Below are 21,128 nucleotides of genomic sequence, written 5' to 3'. Positions count from 1 at the left end.
AACAGCAACAAAATGGCTCACATGGTGCTGCATGACTTAAAATTGACAAATAGAAAGGCAACTGGTTAGAAGGTGACAGTGGTTGGTGGGGTGACTAGACAACTTTCCATTACCTTCTCCCACTTTCATCACCTGGAAAGAAAGCTTGAAAACGAAGGGAAAAGCTAACTGTAACAATGTTATTGAAAAGTTAACAAAAAAAAAAAAGGGTATCAGTTCAGTTGTGTGGAAAAGGAGAAGGAAAGATGAAAAACAGTGTTAGGTCGGAGATCATGCGCTATTTAATTTAGCCAACAAAAAAGAGTCATGTATTTAAGCCAACCATGATTGAAAGAGAAGTGCCCTTGGTTGTGGAGGTAAATATAGGATTAAAACTGAAAAGTGTTCATCAATATTCAGATTCAGATAAGAGCTTGAGATTATGATATTGATACTTACAATAGCGCCCTTTTTATCTTTGAACACGTATTCACCTTTTACTTTTTTACTGAAGTGAATATTACCTGAAACAAAATAAACGAGGTGCATAAATACACATTCAAAAGTGCTGAAAACTTTGACGAGTCTCTCAAGAATAAATTAATGGATAAAAGTGGAGTGATTTGAACGTTTGACCATATGATTGAAGGTATATGTTTTAACCAATCGAGTATGCAAGCTTAATTATCTTAACAACTTCTACAAACTTTGACAGTCTCTCAAGAATAAATCAATCAATATGAATAGAAAGCTCATAACAGAATCCACACACTTCAGAGTCAACTTAATTTCATTTTATTATAAGGGCTGCATTTTACCTTTCAGGTCCTTAGAAAATGTGCTTTATGGTTCCTTTGTGGACTGTTTCAAGTAACTGATATAATTCCCCAGGAGTGACGATTAGGAAAACCTTCCACATAGGCAAGAAAATAGCTTGAATCTTACTGTATCAGTTTTTGTCAACTATCCACAATCAGAAAGACATATCAAACATAAAATCGACCTCAGTTAGTACAAACATTTATTGGCACATGGCTATTATCGAGACATTACATGTACAAGAAACATAGATGACTGTTTTCACTACTGTAGATGATGTTAATATCCAAAAGAGTTAAAAAGGAAGCAACAAGAAAGTACGTATAACTACCCAAGCCCACCGCTAGCAGATATTGTTTTCTTTAGGCTTTCCCTTACGGGCTTCCCCTCAAGGCTTTAAAATGTGTCTGCTAGGGAAAGGTTTTCACACCCTTATTAAGGGTGTTTCGTTCTCCTCCCCAACCAATGTGGGATATCACACTATAGGTGATCTTTTAAGAGAAAATGGTAATCATTATTAGCATAGAACTTGACAAGAAAGTACCATAATTGCCTTACCAAATCATTGAACTATCATTGTTGCTCCATGTCCTGTCCTTCCTTCTGTGGTAATTCACATAAAAATGGCTAAAGCAAAATGTTCATTATCTTGAGCTAAATAAAAATAGAAAAGGAAAGGAAACAAATCATGTTCAGTATCTCACAAGATATATTCTAATAGAAGAGAAGAACTTACATTAAGATCCTCCACGAGGCAGTGTAGTGGTAATTCTCAAGTACTGACATGTTCAAACCACCGCTATCAGTATCGAGTTTTCAGCAAAGTTATACAACAATAACCGAGTAAATCTTGTACAAAATAGAGCAGAAATCATAGTAAACAAAGAACAAGAATTAAATAATGATCAGTATTCTTCAATAAACAGACTTGAGATCTATTACAAATGAATTGCTCAATATAAAACAAATCGATATGGACAAGGAAAACATTAACAGAAACAAGAAACTAACTCTCTCCCTCTGAAGCCTGTCATCTTTACAAACAAGCATTAATTTCAACTTCTAACTATAAAAAAAAGAAACATGTATTTGGGCCTACTGGCCAGAAAATAAATAAATTTGTCTTCTTGGTTGGGAACCAGAATTTTTTGGCATGTTAATAGTTAAAGCCTAAAAGCTTTCCCTAATTCCAATCGTGATGCAGCTTTACAATCAATCACCTCCGGACAAAACCAGTATCTTGCATCATAGCCACAAACTCACTGTAATCTATTCGACCATCCTGAAAAGAAATCAAAAGGGGTATGATTGTTAAAATGGAAGACGACCCTTTGATATTTTCATAGTCAATCAAGCAGCAAGAAAGGCAAGCAATAAGAAAAGATAATCAAGAGGAGAATGATTACATTATCCTGGTCAACTTCACGCATTATATCTTCTAAGCGGATGTCTGGCAAACCAAACTTTTCGCAAGCTTGTTGGAGCTCGTCCTGTGTGATGTATCCACTCCCATCTTTGTCGAAGTACGAGAAGGCAGCAAAGAGATGGTCCTCTTTCTGAACCTTGTTTAAATGGAGCATTGCTGCTACAAATTCGCCATATTCTATGGTACCACTATTATCGACGTCTGCCTGAAATATTGAATTGAAATATATTTAAAACCAAAATTGGAGAACAACTGACTTTCACAAAGTTGGAATGAACCATGAAGAAATATGCTGATAATTCTGCCATGGAAATATGTTTCTCATTTCTCGAGGATACTAACTATGATAGTTTGATAGTGGCATTGAAATGATAATCGTTCAAGTTCTGTCTTTAATATGTCTATAATATACTTGCAATTAAAAATGTGCAACCATCTCTGACACTCGTCACTTGTCAGGCCTTTAATTTCTCCATTCGTACCACCGACAATGCTACAAACAAGTCTATTTAAAACCCATCTTCGCATTAGCAACAATCCATACAGCAGAGAAAGAATTAAAGGTTTCATAATTTCCCTAATCTACACGGAGGCTTGGCCTCTTAACAATAAATCAAACGTAAATCAAGGAAGCGCAAGTGGAAACAGAAAAAACAAACTTTTATGAAGTCTAGAAAGAGAGAATATAGCATTACTTACTGCTTGCATTAACCCACTAATTTCAGAATCCTGAAGATTAGCACCCACTCTTTCCAAGCCATGCTTCAATTCCTCTAGAGTTATTTGACCACTATTGTCCGTGTCTATCATCTTAAACATCTCTTTGAGGCCAGCAATTTCCTCTTCAGAAAGGCTCTCTGCAATAATCTATAAATAGACAACAGGTTGAGAAAAGTCTCACCGGAATAGCATACTTGTAACAACAACCTTCAGAAAGAAGCTACCACATCACGAACTAACTAAACATTTGCTTCATCAAAATCGTTTCACATAGTACTATGCACTTTTATGCTTGTTTAAAATGTGATTGATGGCTGCTCACTCAACTGCAAGGCACTAGGTGATGGTTTGTTGGATATCATTAATCGTAGAGTTAGATGATAAGCACTCACTCTAATTGCAATTTTCTTCAGCCTGTTCATGGCAGAGAATTGATTCAAACGACTTAGAACAGCCGAATCAAGAGGTTTGTCAGGAGCAACTCCATTAGCTTTCACCCATGGGTGGCCTGCAAAATCACGAAGGCCCTATAAGAAAGCTATTAAGCACGCTAACATTGAGATATATGAAGATAAGAAAACTTATATCTTAGGAAACAACAGCAATGATAAAAACTGAACGATGAGGAAAAACTTAAAAAATAGAAACCTCGTTCTTAATTATCCAAGCCACAGAGATGTTGTAAGCATGACAAGAAGTTTTAAGAGTCTCTCAGCCCGATATCCAAGGGGACAGTCAATTGAAACCATTTTACGCCACCAATGGGCTGTGTGAGGGGATGACAAAGTCACACAATCTTCCAGCTAAAGATCCCATAGACGTCTTATTTTGAAGCATTGGATCAAGTACATTAGCCATAGAATGAACTTGGTCTTTCACTTAATATTTCAGATTCAATTAAAAGAACTTCGCCTATACGTTTGTTTTACATCATTTGAAATTACTAGAATGATTTTGTGTTTCAACCCCACCATGTTAGTGTGAACCTATTTGCAAGATCAAGCATGGTCACTTCCACAGCCATTGAGTAGAATTAACATTCATATTGGAGGATGAACCCTTTTTCTTTAAATTCACAGGTAGGCATTCATCAATTATAAATAGCAAAAGTGATCTCATGGCAATTGTTATTCTAATTATTGTTCCATCCAGGCACACACAAAGTAGCACAATCTAGTCGACACCAATTTAAATTTTGTACGTCAAATCAATGGAACAAAACGGCCAAGAAAACGCAACAGAATATAGCTTCCAGATAAAGCTTTCCTAGTTTATATCTACTTGTCTATATATGGAATGGACGAAAAATGGAAGACACATGCACGTGCATGTATTACCAAGCATAACTAATACTTCTTGGCATCCTATGTAAATGTCTACTGATCTAAAGATTTAGACATTGCCAAATAGCCCAGATGCTACAAGAACTTCACATTAGGATACCCAAGTCATTGAAGCCTCGAAGCTAGTACACTTAAATCCAGAACAGATTTTGTTTTAGAGTCGATAGTGAAATAAAACATTATAATTATGGTAACAGAAGTAAAGAAGTAGCAAGTAAGTTACAGCTAACAAGTAACACTAAAATTATTGTTATTATCTTATAATCGATTTTCAGAAATTACAGTAAAACTTGTCCATGCTATGTTGTGGGACCATGAATTCATACACTAGAGATATAAACTTACAAAGGACTTCATGGGCTGATAGTCTTTTTTTGGGATCTCTTACAAGCATTTTCCGCACTAGATCTTTTGCGTCTCCAGATATACTAGGCCACGGTTCTGACATAAAGTCAAGGTCGCCTTTCAAAACCTGCTCAAATATTCCTTGCTCCGTCTCTGGTATGCCATAAGAATTTTAGGACACAAGTCATGTATATACAGTTAGTTATTTCCTATGAAGCTATTTAATGGCTGGAAAATCCAAAAGGCTGTGGTTTCTGGATCCAGAAACTCACCATCCCAGAACGGAGGCACGCCACTCAGTAAAATATATATGATAACCCCAGCACTCCATACATCACACTCTGGCCCATAAAGCTTCCGCAATACTTCTGGGGCTACATAATATGGGCTACCAACAACATCTGTGAAAGTTTCACCTGAGAAAAAACTGTTTCTAGTCAGACTAAAAAGGAAACAGATGCAGGGTGGATATAAATAACATAATCTTAATAAATAGACTTCTCATTGCGACTAGATTTCTTCATAAACATATCTGTTCGTGAAGAATAATATCAAATTAACACAACCGTTCGGTCACAGCTTTCCTGCACACGATCCTAACCATTAAAATCTATTTGATGGTCAGAAACAATACTTCGTGTCCCTTTAAGCAGTATGACAGAAAGATGATGCAAGCTTCTCTTTACATGAAGTAATTCTAATTTAATGCATATTCTTTCGAAAAGGTTGTTGCCTGTCGGCTCTTGATCTCTAGATCAATATATGTGCTGCATCAAGTCAACTCGACAAGGTTAATCACTACCACCACGTGCTGACTTAAGAAATTACTATTTGGAGGTCGTATATGCCCGAAGGAACGAAAAGGGACAATTACCTTAGTTGTTTAATATTCAAACTTAAGCATTTCAACATGAGCATAACTTCTCTTCAAATTTGGAAGTACAAATCTTTATCCCACTTTTGCTTTCTTTTTTATTTTAGAGTTAGGAGTGTCAATAACATATGTCAATTCTCGCTATTGTTATACTAAAAAACTTCGCTCTAATTTGCCTCCTAAACTTTTACCTTATAGCTTTCCCTTAGTGGTGGAATCCAATCAAAACTAACTTAAAGCAAGATCTAAAATAATAAGCCTTACGAACGACGATTTCGAGAAACTATTTCATCAAACAAAAAGAAAGAGTTGAAAGATGTTACCTGGCCTAAAGAACATGGAGAGCCCAAAATCTATGGTCTTAAGTGCAGACTCCTCTTCTTGACTGATGAAAAGAAAATTCTCTGGTTTCAAATCCCTATGCATGACACCCAAAGAATGGCATGCCTCGACAACACCGACTATGATTCTAGCTAATTCAGCAGCCTTTTTCTCCGTATAATGACCCCTCTGTATAATCCTATCAAACAATTCCCCACCCGCACAAAGCTCCATTACGACATGAACTGCCACCGCGTCCTCATAAGCCCCCACAATCTGAATCACATTAGGATGGCCTGCTAAATGGTGCATTATCTGTATCTCTCTTCTAACATCCTCCACATCCTCTTTCGTCGTCAATTTCCTTTTCGCTATAGATTTGCAGGCAAATTCCTTCCCCGATTCCTTCGCCACACAAAGAAATGTCGTCCCGAACTGCCCTTGTCCGAGCTTCCGCCCCAATGTGTAATGATCCTTAATATTATCCGTTTTTCGCCCTAACACCGAATCAATTTGAAGTCCTGCGCTGGATACTCTCTTAAAGTTAGAGACCTTTTTCGATTTTGTTCCGTCTGGTGCCCTAGTTTCGTCTTTAATCACTCTAGACGACATCTCACGCTCCACTGCTTTTTGTGGATCATTATTACCAATTTTCACGGTTTCAGGCGGCGTATTTTGAACACCACTGGGATCTGAATCTTTAGAAGCATCGTCGTTCTTAGTTGAATCCGAACTCGCATTTGCCTTACTTTTGCTGTCGGCCCCATCCTTAGGCGGAGGAAGACTTTCCTCCGGTGGTCGGCTTGGCCATACTGCGGCCGTAACAGATTTCAAGAATCCATTATTGCCGAGATTTGGTCCTACACATGTGTTCCCCATCAATTTACCAACCTCTAAGTTCTTGACATAATCTCCCTCCCCTGAATCTCCACATAAGAATAGATTCCCATGAAGAACCAGAGCATTCAATCCAAACCTCCCTAATTAGATCAAATCACCCCGAAGAAACAACCAACATCTTCAACTCGATAGATTCGACAAAAATAAACACGAAAACACGAAAATCACAAATATCCTCCATCGTGAATGCAATCATTCATTCAACAGGAAAAACGTCGTCCTCTGAAATCTCAAATCCAATCAACATATATGTATATAAACAGACACAAATTGAAATTAAAATAAAAAACGTGTATCATCGTCAAGCAGATTCGAATTCCAGAAAATGAAAAGAGGAGAGAATTTTGGAGGAAAAGAAAATGGAAGAAAACAAAGGAAAGTGAAAGTAAAAGGTTGAAACCAAGTGGAGAAGGCGAAATTGATGATGAAATCCTCTGAAATTGATCATCATCGTCAATCATTCAGCGATGGAAGCTCCTCATTCGATCAACGTCCGAGCTGCATGCGTGCTAATAGAGAGAGAAAGAGAGAAGGAGAGATTATCGCTCGGAATCCTCCTCCATCGACGGCTCTTGCATGCATGGTTTTCGTTGAAGCTCCTCATCATTATTTTATATTTACCATTTTTTTTCTTTTTTTTTTTTAATTTCAACAAGGCTTTGCTAGGAGATAGTCGAACCCTTGGGATTTTTTTAAAAAATAATTACTTTATTTTTAAAATTAATCTTATAAGCATTATTTTTATTTATGGTTTTTTTTTATCGTATATTTTTAAAAAGTTTCTGTATTTAGAATTTAGCTAAAAAAAACTCATTTGTTTTCTTACAAAATTTAAATTTGATGGTAGAGAAATAATAAAAAATAAACCAAACTTTTGATTTTTTAAAAAAAATAAAAATTATGTTATTTCTAAACTTTTATAATGTCTATTTTAATAATTTAATCAACAAAATTTAAAAAAATAACTATTTTGATTCTGATTATATTATTTTATAAATCTCGTATTTATTATTTTTATTTAAAATAAAGTAAATATTAAGAATAAAGACTATGATAGAAAAAAATTAAATTTTAAATATCATTAAGCTTTCAAATACTACTTCTTAATTTTTCGAATTTTTATATAAAATTAATTTTAAAGATTAAAATTAAACTTTAAAAACCAAAATAGATTTTAAATTCTAAATTTACTCTTTTCATTTTCATATTTTAATTTAAAATTTTTGTAGTCCAAAATATATTAACCTATGGAAACTTAAAATTAAATTTAAAAAAAAAATGATAGCTTTCATTTTAAAATTTTAGGAAATGTGAGTTTAAAATTAAAATTTTTATCTATCAAATATTTTTTTTTTCTAATAAATATTAAAAATTTTAAAACTGTCCAAATGGGTCTAGATCTTAAACTTTAAAATACATATTTTTAAAAATTTATGAACAAAATAATATATATATATATATATTAATTAATAATTATATAAGCCAAAAAAATAATAAATGGAAGCTACTTGGTCAAAAATTACAATTTTTTATTGCTATTTTAAATCCAAAATTTAAATAAAAATTCAAAAGGCGTTTTCCCATTTTTTCATCCGCTTCAAGTCTTCAACTAACCTCTAAATTTTCTAATAATTAAATAAAGATTAAAATAATAATACTTTCTAGGCCGACAGCCGGCAAGCTCAAATATATTTTTTTTAAATAACAAAATTAAATTAAATCAAGAAGAACAATTCAAAACATACGCAATTTTAATTTTTTGGCCTTTTTTTTTTTTTTTTTTCTAAACTAACACAACAATATCCAGAATATTATAATAAATAATAAAATATTTTTCTTTTTTAATTTAAAACTATCTTCTCTCTTCTTTTTTTTGTTTTTTTTTTTTTTTAAGTAAAGGAGATTAGCTGAGGATGAATTTAAAAAATAATTATAAATAGGATATTAGTTTTAAATAATAATTCCATTTTTTCAAATATGTAATTGAAATTTGATTATTTTTTATTTTCTAATTCTTAAATGTTGAAATTGATATAATCCATTAAGCTATAAATCTAATTTAATATCTATAATTTTAAAATTTTCATGAGATTATAGATATTATAGCGTTCATATCGATCTAATAGATTGATATGCACGGAGACACGTACTTTAATAATCATTTTTCGTTATTGTCAAATTGATTCTATCAATTAATTAAAAATGATTTTTTTTTTATTCTTTCGAAAGATAAATGGGTTTTTTTATAAAATAAATAAACACCTAAGTTCATGAAGTTTAAAAATTATATCTATTAATTAAGTTTTTAAAATTTTATATATTTAGTCTTAGCACACTATCCATATTATTTAAAAATTAATTTTCTGTGTTAATTACTTATTAAACATAAAATTAAAAATTCAAATCTTGAAAATGGGATACTCGATCTTAAAAGTTATATTTAAATTTTAAATTTTAATTAAATATAATTTTTTATATTTATCATTATCAAATGGTTAGATTAATGCAGCTTTGTGTGGCTCAAATCATTTTACCTTATCCATTAGGTTATGCTCGGAGGATTTTCTAGTGTTTAGGGTTGGGCCACTAATGCTTCGTGTATCTTACTGTCCGTGAAGCTCACTGAAATCACAACCCTTTATCTCGAGCATAGTTTTAATCTCTAGAATAGAATTTTGTGTTAGATGAACACGACTCTTCACAATGGTATGATATTGTCTACTTTGAGCATAAGCTCTCATGACTTCGTGTCATTATAAACTCATGATCGGACTTTCATCCAAAAGAGATCCATCACGTACCACTTTGAAGTTGAATTAGCCAACAAATTGGCGGAATATTTATTGCATAATCAATAGATTCATACTCAAATTCATCCTGTTCTTCAATTTTCTAGAAATTTGTAAAAATGACCAAATAATTTAAGCAAGGAACCAAACATAAATTGACTTGGTACTAAAATAATTTTTTTATTGAATTCCAGAAAAAGAGACAAGATTCATTCATAGTTCATCCTCTTATATAAACTACAATCTATTTTGTTCCTAATTCAAGACGGCAAAACCGAGGAGGAGAAGAAATCTTACCAAATTTCCAAGCCCTAGCTTGTAACTGCAGAACAACGATGAACTCCGCCGCCAGGAATCAATTGCCATTGCGACTTCGAGGTCCAAGGCCACCGCCATTGACGGTGAACAAATCCTCCACGACGATTTTCAAGAAATCGACAACGACGAATCTGCGTCCGATTCCGAATCGACGCGATCCTGTAATCGTTTACCTTAGATCGCCGAAGATTATCCATGTCCGTCCTGAGGAGTTCAAAAGCTTCGTTCAACGTCTCACTGGAAACGGATCGTCCCTCGCCGTCGTTGCGGCGTCCTTTTCTGCTACTGGAATGATTGCCGGTCATCCTGACGAGGAATGTGTATCGGCCTGCAATTACATTCCGTCGTAGCGTCCGCCGTTCTCCGGCGGTTTTTCATTGATAATTCGCAATTGTTTGGCAAGGAAGATAAGTTTTGTGATTCTCTTGGGGTAATATATGACGAAAATTTATGAAATAATCTCTAATTTTTAAGTGATTTTACTTTTAATTTCTTGTAAATTGAATCGACCTTATTTTCAATGTGCGAAAATTCTTTTTTTTTTTAAATAAAATTTATTAAAACTTGTTTTTAAAAAAGTTTAATGAATTTCAAATTATTATTTTACTAAAATTGCATGAATTTCAACCGATGAGCTTAAAATAAAAATTGGTATTAGAGATAAATTTTTATTTAAATTTGTGAGTTTTGGTCGGTTATTTTATAGATAATTTGTGCAAATTTTGATATTAATAAAATGAGTGAGTTAATGGATATTTTTTATTATTTTTTTTAATTAAGATTATTGAATTAATGAAAATTATATAAATGGTGGAAATTGCAACATTTAACTAAGTTTATGGTGTGGTAAAAATAACAAATTCAAACTAAAAATTAAAATATTTCAAAAAAAAAAAAAAAAAAAAACTAACTGCTTAGGATTACTAGTTCCACTTGTTTTCTTTAACATTATTTAACGCTTATTATTATAATAATTATTATTATTAACATATAAATGTGTGCATATTTCAAATTCTCATTCTGTGATCAAGCAGATATTGTTTATTTTGGTCGGTTATGTATCGTCATCAACCTCACAATAGTATGTTATGGATCGTCATCAACCTCACAATTTAAAACGTGTCTGGTAGGAAGAAATTTTCACACCCTTATAGTAATGCTTCATTCTCCTCTCTATAGCAGACACATTTTAAAAACGTGTCTCCTATGGAGAGATTTTCATACCTTTACAGGAATGCTTGATTTTCACACCCTTGTAGGACCACTTCATTCTCCTCTCCATAAAATGTGTCTACTAATGAGAGATTTTCACACTCGTGTCTGCTAGGGAGAGATTTTCACGCCCTTATAGGAATGCTTCATTCTCCTCTCAAACTGAGTGAGATCCCACAAGTTATGTTCAAATCATTTATAAAAACCAACCCATGTAACACAATGGCAAATTTGGTCGTCGTTTTCCCCTCAGTTTGTTGGTGCAAGATGAGCTTCAAGTGTCGAAGTTTACAAATATGAATGACTCATAAGAAGTTCAAAAGCTTCGACCCTAGATCAACACGTCCTTACTTCAAACTCGTGGACAACAAATAAGTCACACCACATCCGAATTAACATAAATTATTGGTAGAGGCCAAAATAATCCATTTTTTAAAAATATATAAACTAAAATAAAGTCTTATACGACGAAAATTTAGATACCGAATAGAAACTAAACTTAAGTCTCAATGACCAAAAAGTATATATTAAACGGTTTTGAAATATGGTCAGAGCTCTGAATACAAGCACCACTCACAATTCTGCAAACCCTCTCCTCTCAAATAAAAGATTTTAAATTGATAGAGATGGTGCATATACTACCACAACACCATGAAAGAACAACGATTAGAGGCCACAGGAAAGGAGAAAAGACTTGAGAGATTTGATGTTAAAGCAAAGGCAGCCATTGTGCATTCGACTGGCTATAAATCATTCTTCAATCTGAAATATACAGGAGAGGGCTATCAGACGTTACGTTCCTCGAGCAGAGTTCGTCGAAACAAAACGAGTAAAGCATTCCTATATATCATATCTGTGTTCTACGGATCAACCAGTCAAGTATAATCAATCCTTGAACAATCAAATAAACGAATGACTCGCACGCTACCCCTTTCTGCCACTACACAATGAATCCAAAAAAAGAGAAGCCAAAAGAGAAATCGTATTCACTGGACATACACACATATTCGGGACGTCGGGTTTGATTGGATATGAACATCAGGTGAGCAGTACTAAACTTGTGTGCTTGCAAGACATCTCCACTGTCTCGTGTCCGGACCCTGTTCGAGAAGCATTAGCAAGCCAACACTGTTTGACAACCCAAACAAGTACCTGCAGTCCCATAAGAGATATGAATAATGGAGGTTGGAACATTACTATCACAAACTTTCTCATAAACCCGAACGCACTTTCACGTGCTCGGAGGACATGGAATGCAAAAATAGAATGATATGTTTATAAAAATGTTTGGGTTCACTTGAAATCTTTTCGAGTCATAGACTTCCCACAACATTGCTGTATAACCCAAGTCCACTACTAGCAGATATTGTCCGCTTTGACCCGTTACGTATTGTCGTCAGCCTCACAGTTTCAAAACGAGTTTACTAGGGAGAGGTTTCCACATCCTTATAAGGAGTGTTTCGTTCTTCTCTCCAACCAATATGGGATATCACAATTGCTATCTTCTACAGATCAAACATTGGTTTGATAGTAATCTAATTAATATAGCAATGCAAACAGGGAACACTATCTTCACAGTCCACCTCCATGCACAGATAGATAGATAATTGGAACGCATAGACAGAATTCAAGTAAATATAGGACGAAAATCAAGAACATTATGGCAAGAGGCTACGTACTTGCTTCGACGAGCTTTTCTTTTCCATAAAACGAAGGATACGATACACTGCGGTCACAAAACGTGGAAGAGAATTAGACAAAGTATGAGCAAAAGATAAAGCCAGCATTCATTCATAATCCACAGTGAAGGCAGCATTCAACAAGCATGTCATGGTTCAAATGATCAAAAAAGGTTTCATGGGAACATCAGAAACACAGCAAAATCACCTTACAAACCGCCATGAAAGAAAAGCTCGACACAACGGATGGCTTCTTCACAACTACTTGTTTATCTGGTGACATCTCCTTGAATAGATGTTGAGCTATTTCTTTCAGTAACACCATTTGGGCCTTATCAGTTCGCATGGAAATAATTGCTTGTTTCATTGATTCTCTGTCTGCTTCAAGAACCTGAAGCCTCAAGTAAAGTTTTCTGATTTCAGGGTCTCCAAAATCTACCTGATTTTGCGACCCTCTCGGCGTGGTTATATAGTCATCGTAAATGCCAACCGACGGTTTGGGCTCGTGAAAACCATTGTATGTAGCTCCATTGTGAATAGAGTCAATGGTATAAACTCTATCACTCATGTCATCTCCAAGTTCTGATGCATTATCCATTTTTCTCAAATTAGAGAAGTCCTCACTCTGTGAGACATATTCCTTCTTGAAGCTTGATGATGTATATCTTGGAGAATCATTCACTTGGGGCATACCCATGGAGAAACTAGAATCAGTGGAAAACTTCTTCAAATGTCTTGGCCTCCTTGGAGATTGTCCCACTATTACCTTCTCCAAAACGTTATTAGTACAAGAGAAGTCAGGATCTAGGTGATTGTAGCTAGAACTTCTCTCCAATTGGCTGATCCTATTTTCCAAATCCATGACGTGATCTCGAGTACGTGGGGTCTCACCAAACGCATATTTCTCAATATCAGCAATATCATTATCATGATCAAAATGACCTTGAGCCTCGTTTAAGCTGCATCGTAGGGGAGGGTAATCATACATCGGAGATTCGCATTGTGCCTCATATTCCACCATATTCTGGCTACTATTCTGCTGAACCCTCTCGCCATCAGCCTCGGCTTCCGTTAGCCCATAGCTCATCATTCTATGTTTATATGCTTGTACCTCACAAGTGAGGGATTGAATAACTTGCTCTCTTTTATATAACAAGTCCTCAACTGCTGCAAGCTCCTGTAGATCATGTGCCATCTTCTCTTCGGCGAAGCGTTTGAATTGTCGAGCCTCCATCTGGATCTCTGCCTTCTCCCTTTGCAATCTCAATATCATTGACATTGCCTCATTGGCAGCTGAGGAAGAAGCATTCCTCTCCTCTTCGAGTTCAATATTCAAATCCTGAATTGTTTGTTTTTGATTATTAGCCATCTCCCGCAAAGCGTTGCATTCATTCTCAATATGTACCCGTATGACAGAAAAATTATCCAACCCAACGATAGCAAGTGGGCTAAAAGAATCCGATTCTTCATACTTCCTTTTAACAGATCGAATCCAAGTAGTGGATGGCCCAGTGGACAATGAACAACTGCAGGGGAAATTACTGCTTTTTACAATTTCCAATGAAGATGGAGGTGCCTTGAAATCCATAAACCAATGTGCATTCAAACTCTAATCAAATTGTATATGAAATGCAACACAATGTGATTCTACAACTATGGATAAATCCAAACAAGATAACAGGACCCGGTAATGAAATTCACAAATCCACTCTCTTGAATAATGGATTTCTGTATTTAATTCTCTCCCCTCCTAAAATCAGGTCTCCTTCCTCCGAGATCAGAAACACAGAGAACAGAACTACCTAATAAGGAAAATGAAATGAAATCAGAACTTAATAACAACAAATCTTCATACCAATACAACAATCTAGATCAAAAACCAGAGAAAACGACAAACATTCATAATACGAAGTAGAACGAAATCATACCTTGAAGGAGCTAATAAAACGACCCGAGAAGGCGTGGAAAGAATTGAGAATCACAAACTGTTGGTATTTTCCCGCGAAAATTCCAATTCCCCCAACCAAAATCTGAAGAAACTCAGATTAAGAAAACCTTCCCCCACTTCTTCAAATCAAAAAATCAAGCTTATAACCCGAAAAAAAAAATTAAGAACAGAGGGGAACAACAAATAGGGGAAAGCTTTCTTGGAGGGAAACAGAATTTGGAGGGGAAGAGAATAAGAGAGATTTGGAAACCCTAAATTAAATGAATTCTTTGTCGTATCAGGTCTCTTTCATTCGGATTTCTCGACTTCTGCGATATTGTTGATGAAAGATAGAGAGAGAGAGAGAGGGAAAAAGCTCTGAGCAGAGAGAATGGGAGAGAAACGAGCGAGAGACAAAGAAAGCGAGATGGACCGTTAGATTTCTAAGTGAATCGTCGATCCGTTGGAGGTTCGTTTGTCGGAGCGATCTTTTTTTACCAACTAATTTCCTCGTCATTTCAATTATGATTTTCCTTTTTCTAATTTTCTTTTTAAGATAATTGCAAATTCCATTTTACTATCTTACCCCCCTTCATTTTCAATTTTACAAAATTACCCATTTTCCATTTTTTATTTTCTCTATAATTTTCAACTTTTAAAAATTAATATTATAGTTCTTAATTACAACAATTTTTTAATTTTTTTAAAATATTTTTAAGGGTTTATTTGTAAATTACTATAAGTTTAGGAGGTTGATAAAATGCACATATACTATAAATCCTATTTCCATTTTTTTTAATTTTTTAAATTAAATTTTTATTTTTAGGTAATTATGGGATTTTTTTTTTTTTTTTTTCCTAATCATAGAAGATTTTGACTTCCTTGATATATCCATTCGGTTTGTTGATTTTGACCGTAAATATTCTTTTTTCTTTTTTTTTTTTTAATTATCGATTTTAAGCATAAGCTTACAATTTGTCACTTGATCTAAATGCCCGAAAATAGTATATGAGCTCGAATTTAAATTAGGTTAAGAGATGAAATTCCGACAACACTTTGGTTGTCTTTGACCTAGCACGAAGAACGATCAGATAATCTACCTAAAGAAAGAGGACACGACTGAAGAAGACCTGCTGCCCACCTCATGGCAAAGAAACTATTACATGTGTTCCTATAAAAATCTGAGACACTCCCTTTAAGAGTGTTCGAGAGAAACGTGAGTAATCCAATCTTAGCCCTCGTTCTACATCAACTCGAACTTAGTTTTTAGCGTCTACAACATATATTACATTCGAAGAAGAAGATCGACGCTAACAAAATGAATCACCTCGAACACTATGTTAATAATGGACTTGATCGATAATTGAAGTTCAATAGTAGTGATCTCCCTTAAAAGTTTAGGGTTTGAACTCTCGTGTTACAATCCTAATGGGATATCATCGTCGTGTTAACCTAATTATGTCTCAATTGATTAGTAGCCTCGGTTAAGGATGTATCTTGATCGACATATCGAATTTATTAAATTTAGTATTAAAAAATAAATACAAATATAAAATATTAACAAAAATTAAATTGTTTTTCTTTATCAAATTAATTCACAATAGTTATAATTTATTTATTTTTTAAATCTACTTTTATTATTTAATTTTTTAAAATATATACTAATTGTCATCAATATGGTAGCCATGTTTATTATTATTTGGCCACCATTTTTCATCTTGACTTTGACCATATAAAATGAAGCCTAAATTATGTCAAATATATTTAATATATGGTTTTTAATTTAATAAAACTAATAAAAAATTATTTAAAATTTTACGTCTATTAAAAAATGGTCATTTTTTATAGTTATTTTTATATTTTTTTCTAAATCGATAATTTGATTGGGTTAGTTTTGACAAAAATCAAGCTAGGATTTAACTCGGGTATGCAACTAATTTTTATTATTTATTGTAATATTACAAAACTTAATTGAAATTAATATGTAATAACTATTGAGATATTATTACTGACTTTTGCCTTAAAAAAATCTTAATAATTAGTAAATTATAGAGAAATTATGGTGAAATTATTTTATTTTGTATTGTTATTTGAATTTTGTCATTTTGTCATTTTCAATATTATGGATGGCATTTTATGAATGGCCCACAGTTAATTATAAAATTTAAATTTGAAATTATCTTTTTTGGATGTCCCACAAACTTTAGTACCTTTAATAATTTGAGAACTCAATTAATTATAATGTATTGTTTAAATATTTTAAACCTATTTTCTTATTAAAAAATATTTAAAATAAAAATAAAGTTTTTGGTTTAAAAAAAATTTAAAATATACCCTTACCATTAGTTTGAATAAAAGCGGTAATTATTTTATTTAAAAATTGACCTTAAACTATTACCACCTAACTTTACACAATTTCATTAATACAGTTAATTTTGTTAAAAAGTTAAAAGAATATCTTTACCGTTAATAATATATTAAAAATATCCATAAAATTTTAAAACTAGCACTAACACACTTTATCTTTATAAAAAAAAAAAAATTAAAATTATGACTATCGATATATAGACGAAACCCATTATTGTCACCCAATTTTTTTTTTAAGTTTTAAAATATTTTTTAAATGTTTAAAAAAATTTAAGGGTATTATGGTATTTTTCAAACAAATATTAATGATAATGGTATATTTAAATTTTGTAAAAAAAATTAAGTCTAGAAGTATTAAAAACTTGGAGTTAAAATGTAAAATTTAAAGATATTTTAATTAATTTATATATTTAAAAAAAATAAAGCAATTTGTGGGGACAGTTAGTTCGTAGATTACTTTAGTCCATGTCTACATACGTAATTTATTTACTATTTTTTTTTAAATATTCACCAAAATTACTTATAAAGGTTTAAAATCGTTACTTGTTTTTGAGAAAATTATTGAAATAAATATTTTAAAATTAAAAAAATTAAAATAGACAAAAACGGAAAAATACAAGAACTAGAATAAATATTTTCAAAATAAATAATTTATATAATAGAAAAAACTTTCAAACCACCCTAAAATAATTATTAAATACTAGAATAAACATTTTCAAAATAAATAGCTCCATTGGTTAATGGGCCTCCACGTAGACAAAAATAGGCCCAACAAATTTGTTGTTTGGAAATTGGAAATGGGTTTGGGCTTCTGACGTGTCCTCCTCCTCAATTTTATTAATAATTTATATATATATTTAGTATAATTAAGAAATTTGGTTTCTAATATATATATATTTTTGTTGACTGGATAATAAATTTTTAAAATGTTAAAGAATACGATGATCCATAAATAATAATTATATACATGAAAATAGATGTGTACGGGAAGATCTTTTGAACTAATTTAGATTGGTGACGTGAACCATCTAAATAGAGTTCACAACCCAACCCACCTCTCTCTTTTTAGTTGAGTTGGGTTATCGAGTTATTTTTTTTTAAAATTTTTTTAAAAAAATCATACTTGTTAATAATAATATTACATTAATAATAAAGATTTGATAAATTTCAAATATCAAACATTCAAAAGTAACAATGCATCGCTACTATCCATACCGATATAAAAAATAGTGTTGAATTGTAACCCGTTTATTTGATACAAAAAATGTCAACTTGTGAACGGGCCCGAATTTTAGATTTTTAAAAAAAAATTCAACCCAATTCAGCTTTTATGATTTGGGTTCGTTAGCCCGTGTTAGTCAAGTTCTCGAGTTATTTGAACAATTCTATATAAAATTACCAATTTAGCCTCTAATTTTTAGTAAAATAAATGTGAATTTGCGAAAACTACCAATTTACCCTTGGTTCCCATCCGCGAAAACTGCCCCAAATTTCACTGATCGGAAGAAATTTAAAACACAGCAGCTTCAAATTTTGGGAATTTTCGAGCCCTAGCTTCGTCTTCCCGAGTTTCAACATACTGTTTGTCCCAGTTGGAGATTATAATCTTGAAATTGCCGTAAATGTCTTCCGCAAAAAAGCATTACAAGGATAAATTGGCTCGTCACAAGTAAGTATAGCTCCAATATAATGCGATTTCTATTGTTTTGTTAGATTTTTCCATTCTGTACTTTGTTCCAGCAAAAAATTTGTGAGAAGTTTTAGGGCAATGTTCATTGTGTCTCTTATTTCGTTGGATACTTTACAGTGAGGAGAAAACAGAAGAACCAGAAACTCCTAAATACAGAGACCGAGCTAAAGAACGAAGAGAAGATCAGAATCCTGATTATGAATCCACCGAGCTGGGTTTTCATGCTGTTGCCCCTCCTGGGACTGTGGACATTCGGTTAGACCTGCTGCCTCCATTTGCTCAATGCAATTTTCTTTTGTAGTTTGTTTTTAAGTATTTTCTTCTTCATTTTCTATGTTCATTTTGTTAATATGACTTTGTCTTTTTTCAGAGCGGCTGATGCACATAAGTTATCCATTGAGAAGAGCAAGTACCTTGGAGGTTCGTGCTGTAGAAAGATATAGTTTTTCCTTTTGAATCATGTAAAATTAGGAACTATTCTCCCTTTGCAGTTAGTTCAAATTTGGGTTTATATATTTAGCCAACCTAAGCATATCTCAACTGGTCTAGGCATATATCTTCAACTGGTTAGAGGTTAGAATACCCACCCCTATGTTGATGGACTAAGGAAAAAAGAATTTTTATAATTAGGACCTATTCTCCCTTTGCAATTTATTGAAATTTGAGTGGATATGTTTGGGAAAGTCTTTGATTGTTTCATTCTGGTCCTCACTTTTTGCTGATTAACGAAAAGTGTGTTTCTAGTTAAGAAAGAGGTTTAACTTGCCCATTTTTTCTCCTTGCTGGTCTAGTGTCTTTTGGAGAAGTTCTCTATCATAAATTATGCATTGTGAGTTGCTCGAATCCTGCTAATCTCGAAAGCTGTTATTTATAGCTGTTATGGTTGGAATCATCAGACATTTCCAAGTCATTATTATTATTATTATTATTGTTTTGTTGTTGTTATTATAATTATTATACTAATATTTTGAGCTGCTTTGATGCAGGGGACGTTGAGCATACCCATTTGGTGAAAGGTTTGGATTATGCCTTGCTCAATAAAGTAAGAAGTGAGATTGATAAGAAGCCAGACGCCGGCGGTGATACTGAAGGAAAGGCTAGGTAACTGATTGCCGCCCATTTATCTCGATGTTTATTTTGGTGAAATATAGTGAAAGAACCGGATAACACTTGTCGCAACAACTCAGTTGCTTTTGTGAATAGTTCTCTATTTCATGTCATACTTGCCTTACTTGAGTTTAATATTTAAAAGATTAAGGAGTTGATAATTTGCCTACTTATGTTAAAACTTTCTATTCGAATGAAGTGCAAAACAAAATAAGTGGTGGGTTTGTTCAAATTATCTATTATTTGTGTTGTGTACAATAATGTCTGATGATGTTTTTTCAAGAGTCTTTCTTCTTTTACTATAATGACATAACAATCTGCTGAATGCTGATATTGCAGTACACTCAAGGAAGACCAACAAATTTTGTTTCGAACTGCAACAGCAAAGGTGTATTTTATTTCTTAGCATTAAAGTTTTGTAAATAGGGGTTTATTCAGGTTATGGTCATATGCTTCTGTGGGTTGTTTTTGCTAACTCTTTGTGCTTATTCTTCTGTATTTCAGTCAGTATACAAATGGATCGTCAAGCCCCAGACAGTCACTAAGTCAAATGAGACATTCCTTCCTGGTAGAACAACATTTATTTTTAACATGGTAATCAATGTTTTCCTTTTATCTCGTTTAGTTTAAATAAAGCTGACTGACAGATATATGATATTCCTCCATCCTTGTCATCTGGGGCTCATTTCAAAAGTAACAGTGTTTTCATTGAAATTTACCCACATTTTTGTTCGTGAATTGAGGTCAAAGCGTGCTCAGATTGCTTTAACTATCATTTATAATTAAATGGACAGTTATTTCTTCTATTTTTACATGCATGATATATAGCGTGATCATATGGATGGAACAGTTGCCTTTCATCATGTAATTTGATTTTTGAAGGCAACTACAAATTGTACCCCTCAAAATACGCTAGCCTATCTCTTCTTTAAAATTGGTTTAAAGCACTCATGTACTTTATTTTTTGGCCTCATTTTACCCTTCTGTTTATTAGAGTTGGTGCACATAGGTAAAATTAGACAAGTAAACCATCCGAGTGTTTGATACCAATTTAGTTGGAGCAATGTAATTTTCAGATTGCACTAACAAGAGTGTAATTGCCTTTATACATTATTTTTAAAAAATATAATCTTATCAGTAAAATGTGGTGGTTTGTTGGGTTATGAATTAAAATCTTTGATAGCTGCATTGTTGATTGGTAGGTGTTTGTCTTCCAAACTTTGAACACTATTGGATCTAAATTTTGGTCTGTTTTATATTACTGGATTTCAACCATACACTTCATCAAATATTAAAAAAAAAAAAAAAAAAA

The 21,128-nt window shown here is 33.0% G+C and overlaps 3 protein-coding genes across 5 annotated transcripts in view; 1 reads left to right on the top strand and 2 right to left on the bottom strand.

Moving 5' to 3' along the window:
* Positions 1–1,712: 1,712 nt before the first annotated feature.
* LOC111498788 (calcium-dependent protein kinase 20-like) lies at positions 1,713–7,016 on the bottom strand. The gene is made up of 7 exons (XM_023150160.1): positions 5,830–7,016; positions 4,905–5,048; positions 4,633–4,785; positions 3,337–3,452; positions 2,924–3,091; positions 2,205–2,429; positions 1,713–2,080 (listed from the first exon to the last, which is right to left on the bottom strand). Exons 1-7 carry the CDS (start codon positions 6,704–6,706, stop codon positions 2,015–2,017), a joined length of 1,749 nt encoding a protein of 582 aa, XP_023005928.1. The 5' UTR covers positions 6,707–7,016; the 3' UTR covers positions 1,713–2,014.
* Positions 7,017–11,748: 4,732 nt separating this feature from the next.
* Positions 11,749–15,141, bottom strand: LOC111498792 (myosin-binding protein 7-like). 3 transcript variants are annotated; one of them, XR_002720866.1, is made up of 5 exons: positions 14,654–15,141; positions 12,934–14,527; positions 12,726–12,772; positions 12,046–12,198; positions 11,754–11,808 (listed from the first exon to the last, which is right to left on the bottom strand). XR_002720866.1 is itself a non-coding variant. In XM_023150165.1 (5 exons), exons 2-4 carry the CDS (start codon positions 14,311–14,313, stop codon positions 12,099–12,101), a joined length of 1,527 nt encoding a protein of 508 aa, XP_023005933.1. In that variant the 5' UTR covers positions 14,314–14,527; positions 14,654–15,141; the 3' UTR covers positions 11,754–11,808; positions 12,050–12,098. The 3 variants fall into 3 exon arrangements, 2 of the variants coding, with proteins under 2 accessions (XP_023005932.1, XP_023005933.1); XM_023150165.1 differs by having other exon boundaries at positions 12,050–12,198; XM_023150164.1 differs by having other exon boundaries at positions 11,749–12,198.
* Positions 15,142–18,497: 3,356 nt separating this feature from the next.
* Positions 18,498–21,128, top strand: part of LOC111498790 (suppressor of mec-8 and unc-52 protein homolog 2-like) — a 5,778-nt gene continuing 3,147 nt past the window's right edge. Inside the window, exons 1-6 of the mRNA XM_023150163.1 lie at positions 18,498–18,688; positions 18,827–18,964; positions 19,080–19,129; positions 19,696–19,810; positions 20,156–20,204; positions 20,321–20,410. Of these exons, the coding sequence (XP_023005931.1) occupies positions 18,642–18,688; positions 18,827–18,964; positions 19,080–19,129; positions 19,696–19,810; positions 20,156–20,204; positions 20,321–20,410 (489 nt within the window). The 5' untranslated portion in view covers positions 18,498–18,641. The remainder of the gene's footprint in view (positions 18,689–18,826; positions 18,965–19,079; positions 19,130–19,695; positions 19,811–20,155; positions 20,205–20,320; positions 20,411–21,128) is intronic.

The sequence above is a fragment of the Cucurbita maxima genome, unplaced genomic scaffold, assembly GCF_002738345.1.
Source record: "Cucurbita maxima cultivar Rimu unplaced genomic scaffold, Cmax_1.0 Cma_Scf00025, whole genome shotgun sequence".
Classification (NCBI taxonomy): domain Eukaryota; kingdom Viridiplantae; phylum Streptophyta; class Magnoliopsida; order Cucurbitales; family Cucurbitaceae; genus Cucurbita; species Cucurbita maxima.
This window is presented reverse-complemented; position numbering and strand designations above follow the sequence as displayed.